Source organism: Gavialis gangeticus, unplaced genomic scaffold (assembly GCF_001723915.1).
Source record: "Gavialis gangeticus isolate Ggan-Ray unplaced genomic scaffold, GavGan_comp1, whole genome shotgun sequence".
NCBI classification, from domain to species: Eukaryota; Metazoa; Chordata; order Crocodylia; family Gavialidae; genus Gavialis; species Gavialis gangeticus.
In genome coordinates, this window is record NW_017728993.1 from 26140847 (window position 1) to 26146187 (window position 5341).

General features: G+C 67.8%; 1 protein-coding gene across 1 annotated transcript in view; it reads left to right on the plus strand.

Annotated features, from left to right (window-relative positions):
* Positions 1-2296: 2296 nt before the first annotated feature.
* Positions 2297-5341, plus strand: part of PTCH2 (patched 2) — a 14463-nt gene continuing 11418 nt past the window's right edge. Inside the window, 8 exon segments of the mRNA XM_019528318.1 lie at positions 2297-2498; positions 2500-2724; positions 3322-3391; positions 3470-3561; positions 3849-4044; positions 4669-4790; positions 5000-5147; positions 5225-5335. Of these exon segments, the coding sequence (XP_019383863.1) occupies positions 2302-2498; positions 2500-2724; positions 3322-3391; positions 3470-3561; positions 3849-4044; positions 4669-4790; positions 5000-5147; positions 5225-5335 (1161 nt within the window). The 5' untranslated portion in view covers positions 2297-2301.

Consider the following 5341-nt stretch of genomic DNA (forward strand, 5'->3'; position numbering starts at 1 on the left):
CCCCCGGGACGCCGCCAGCGCGGCGCTGCCGCAGCCGCTTGTCCCCGCGGCCGGCGGGGCGCGATCAGCATCCCGAGTCCGCAGCCCCGCGCCTGCGGAGACGGATGCTGCAGAGCCCTGAGCAGGCCCCAGCTCAAGCGGTTCCCCCGCTCTTCTGGGGGTCCATGCCATGCTGCGGGGTGCTGGGCAGAGACCCCGGCGGGGCACCCGGTCGCGAAGGCCGGGGGCCGGAACGCGGTGGGGGCGAGGGCCCGGGGTGCCGGGGGAGAGGAGAGAGCAGCGTCCCGGCTGCGAGTGGGGGTGCGGCCCCCGCGCTGGCCCCGGCCTTTCAGCGCTGCCTAGTCCGCTAATCCGGCCCGCAACGCCGCCGGTGGCCCGGGCTTGAGCGCGGGGGCGCGAGCCGGGGGGCTGCGTGTCTTCATGCCCCAGCTGCAGCGGATTGCACCCCAGCAGCTGGACCGCTGGCCTGGCAGTGGGCGGCAAAGGCCAGGCAGACGCATGTGCACACCCTCACTTACACAAGCACCCACCTCCGCAGCCTCGCACCGCCCGGCTTCCAAGCAGCTTCAAGCATGTGTGCGCACACGTGTGCACATGCACACACATGTGCCTGCGTACACGTGCAGACACATGTCCACCCATACACATGCATGCCTGCACAGACGTGGGTACACACGCATATGCACACGCATGCACACACGCCCGTCACCCCCCACATGCCTACTCCCTGTCCACACCAGCCCAGCGCCCAGCTCCGCGGTGTCTGGGTGGCCGGGGGAGACGCCCTCGCGGGGTCCCCTCTCCTGGATCCCTCCCGGGGCCGGAGCAGCCTGGTGGGGGCTGGAGCCGGCTCCCCCGGGGGCTCTGCCCTTCCCGCCCCGTTCAGCCCTCCCTGCTTGCCTGTCCTACAGCCCCCGGGACCCAAGCTCACACAGGCACTAGGGATCGGGCTCAGTCGCGCTAGGAGCTGCGCAGAGGCAGACACCAGCCCACAGAGCTTCCACTCCGGGACGCAGGGTCCAAGGACATGCCCAGGGCTGTGCAGGCTGGCAGTGGCAGAGTGGTGTCGTGGCCCCAGTCACCATAAGCAGGCCCCGCGCCACGGCCGAACCTAGGCCATCCTGTCCAGGGGTCAGAGCACTGCCCTGGGAGCCGCTCCCGGCTCTGCCACTGCCCAGCTGAGCAGCCTCAGCCGCCTCCCTTTGCCTCCATGGCCTCAATTTCTCCTCTAGCTCTGTGCTGGGTAGGTCAGGAGCTCCCGGGTTGGGGGGGGGCTGCCCCTCTCAGGGGGGTCCCTACTACACCAGCCTGTGGAGGGGGTTCCCCTTGCAGCTGGGCCCTCCCAGCCTTGTTGTAGCCAAGGCACTGCCATGGGTGGGGGGAGAGAGAGACCACGCTGAGTCCCCCACAGGGACTCGAGCAGCCCCAGCTCCATGGCAGCAGGAGATCTGTGTCCCCTGTGCTGGGGGGAGCCATGTTGCCTGCCCTAGAAAGCCACCAGCTCCTGGACTTGTGTCCTTGTTGTGCCACCAACTCCCCTGTGTGTCCTTGGTCGAGTCCCTTAGCTCCCACCCTGCTGTATGGGGGCGTCCAAGGCAGTGGGGCGAGGGGCGCACCAGCCCCAAGCATTGTCCTAAAGGGGGAAGGGGTTTTCCCCTGAGCCACACGGGGCCGGGATGTGGGGAGACAGCTGGACGTGGGGCTGCCCCAGAGCCGGGGGCAGTGAGGCGGCTGCCTGGGGGCTGATGTGTGGGGTCGTGGTGCCCCAGGGTCTGGATCGGGGGCATAGCCCTTCGAACAGGGCTCTCTGTGAGCTCAGCTGCTCGCAGGGCTGTGGCGTCTCCAGCGCTGCCTCCTGGCTCCCTGTGCAGCCGGTGCAAAAGCTGCTGGACAATACTGCAGGCAAGGCTTCGTGGTGCCCGAGCAGCGGGAGTTGGACTGGCGGAGGCAGCTGGGGGAGGCAGGAAGCGCACACCGCCGGACAGGGCTGGGAATGGCCACCGGGATCCCACATGGGGGAGCCAGGGTCCCAGGAGAGACGCTGCTGGCACCAGTGACATCCCAGCGTCCCCCCAGCTCTGCCACCGGTGCCCGTGTCTTGCTCCTTTCTCAGCCCCGGGCGCTGGGGCTGCTCAAAACATCCTGCCAGTGGCTCTGGATGGGGACGGCGGGGAAAGGACAGGGCGGGGGCGGGTGGAGGAGGTCTCTGCAGGCTGCTGGGATGACACGGAAGCAGTCGTGTGCGCATGTGTGCGCAAGCCTGTATCTGTATGGATGCTGTATCCGTGTGCACACGTGTGCATGTGCATCTATGAGTGCATGCATCTCTGTGTGCACATGTGTGCGATCATCTGTATCTACATGTGGATGCATGTGCATGCGAGTATCCGTGCCCACGTGTACAGGCATCTGTATCTCTGTGTGCATGCGCGTGTGCGCGAGTGTCTGTATGGACGTGTGCGTGTGTGTCGGGGCCGGCGCGGGGGCACCGGGAGTGTCCTGGGCAGGCACTGAGGGCGGCGCTGTGCCCGCAGCCGGCAGCCGCGTGAGCCAGGAGCTGCGCTACACGCGGGAGAAGCTGGGCGAGGAGGCGGCGTACACGGCACAGATGCTGATCCAGACTGCGCGCCCGGCTGGCGCCAACCTGCTCACGCCCGACGCGCTGCGCCTGCACCTCCGCGCCACGCTGGCCGCCAGCAAGGTCCGCGTCTCGCTCTATGGCAAGTAAGTCGGGCACCGGGGGCGGAGCCTGCCAAGCCCCGCCCAGCCTCAAAGCCCCACCCCCTCCCTATGCTCCCCCTGCCCTGTGCCCTCTGGGTGAGACGCTGCAGATGCTCCGCCCCTAATGCCGTGGGCCTGATGCCCTGCCCCCTTGCACCGCACCCCTGTCATGGCTCCGCCCCCTTGCACCACACCATGCCATGGGCCTGCCCCCTCACAACACACCTTACCATGGCTCCGCCCCCTCACACCACGCCCTGCCATGGGCCTGCCCCCTAACAGCACACCCTGCCATGGCTCCGCCTCCTTGCACCACACCCTGCCGTGGCTCCACCCCCTCACAACACACCTTGCCATGGCTCCGCCCCCTAACAGCACACACTGCCATGGGCCCGTCCCCTAACACCATGCCCTACCATGGTGCTGCCCCCTAACACCACACCCTGCCATGGCCCCACCCCCTAACAGCACACCCTGCCGGGGCTCTGCCCTTCTTGCACCATGCCCTGCCATGGCTCCGCCCCTGGTGCTTTTGCCCCGCCCCCTCTCGCCTGCAGGGGCCGCCTGGGCTGAACTGCCCCTGCCCCGCTCTCTCCCCAGGTCGTGGGACCTGAACAAGCTCTGCTACAAGTCGGGCGTCCCCGTCATCGAGAACGGCATGATTGAGCGGGTGAGGCTCAGGGCCGGGCGGGGGGCCGGGGGTGGCGTTGCCCCGTGGCTCATCACCGCCCCCCCATGCCGCCCACAGATGATCGAGAAGCTCTTCCCCTGCATGATCCTGACGCCCCTCGACTGCTTCTGGGAAGGCGCCAAGCTGCAGGGGGGCTCCGCCTACCTCCCGTGAGTGCCCGGCGGGTGCAGGGGGATGGCTTGGCCATTGCGGGGTCACAGCCCTCCCAGACTGGGGTTACTGCTGGGCATCGTGCCCCAGCCCCTTGTGGGGGCATGGAAGGACTTCGTGCCTCAGTTTTCCCATCTGCAGAAGGAGCCCAGCAGCCCCCCTCCCTCGGGGTCAGCTGCTCCCAGGGCCCCTGGGGAAACTTGGACCTGGCTCGGTGGGGGTGTGGGCCTGTGGGGGCTGGGGGCAATAAGGAGCAGGGCCCCCACTGATGCCCCGGGGCCCGCAGGGGCCGCCCCGACATCTGCTGGAGCAACCTGGACCCACGGCAGCTGATGGAGGAGCTGGGGCAGTTCACGCCGCTCGAGGGCTTCCGGGAGCTGCTGGAGAAGGCGGAGGTGGGGCAGGCCTACATGGGGCGGCCCTGCCTGCAGCCCACCGACCCCCAGTGCCCGCCCAGCGCCCCCAACCGCCGCACCCAGCAGGTGAGCAGGCCCCAGGCCACGGCTCAGGCAGCGTCAGCAGGCAGGTGGGGGTGCACGGGGGTGGGCAGGTGTGTGTGTGGAGGTGCATGCACCTGTGTGTGAGAGGGGTGTGTGCATATGCAAGGTCGTGTGGGTGTGTGCATCTGTGACAGCTGGTGTCTGCACTTGTGTGTGGACATAGCATGTGTGTGTGAGGTGTGCATGTGTGTCGGGGTGTGCATATATGAGGGGGGGTGTGCCCGTGTGTGGGAGAGGTGTGTATGCATGTGCACAGGTGGAGGTGTGCATGTGTCAGTGTGTATGTGTGTGTATGCATGCATGTGTCTGAGCATGTACAAGGTGTATGTGTGGGTGTGTGCATGCATGTGAATGTCTGGGTGTACGTACCTGTATCGTGGTCACTCCGGGTGTAACCTCACACACCTGTGAGGGTGTGAGCACATGTGCACAGGTGTGCATGCACTTGTGGGTGTGTGCACACAAGTAGTTGCGTGGGCCTGCATGCATGTGTCCCCTTTCCACCCGTCGGTGCTGGGCGTGGGTGTGGGGAATGGAGCCCCCTGCCACCGCCCCAGGGTCCACCCGCATCCATATCTGCCCCCGCTGACGCCTGCTGCCCCGCAGAGCCCTGACGTGGCAGCCGAGCTGGCCGGTGGCTGCCACGGCTTCTCCCGCAAGTTCATGCGGTGGCACGAGGAGCTGATCCTGGGCGGTGCTACCAGGGACCCGCAGGGCCGGCTGCAGAGGTGAGCGCGACATGAGACTGGGGCCTGCGCCCGGCACTGTACGTGTCCCCCGTGGGCAGAGGAGGTGGGGGGCAGGGGGGGCTCAGGACCGGGACAGGACTCCTGGGTTCCCTCCTGGCTTTGCAAGGGGAGCAGGATGGGGCAGGAGCCGGACTCCTGGGTCTTGCCCGGTGGGGCTAGGGGGCAGCCTGACCGGGTGCCCCCCACAGCGCCGAGGCCCTGCAGAGCATGTTCCTGCTGATGAGCCGGCGGCAGCTGTACGAGCACTTCAAGGACGACTACGAGATCCACGACCTCAACTGGAGCGAGGAGAAGGCAGGCGCCATCCTGGAGGCCTGGCAGCGGGCCTTTGTGGAGGTGCGGGGCCGGGGGGGGGCTTGGGCTCCCAGGGGGGCAGGGGCCGTGCCGGGGCTCACGGGTGCCATGTCTGGCAGGTGGCGCAGGCCGCGGTCCCGGGGAACAGCTCGCAGGTGGTCCACGCCTTCTCCAGCGCCACGCTGAGTGACATCATGAAGTCCTTCTCCGATGTCAGCGCCGTGCGCGTGGCTGGC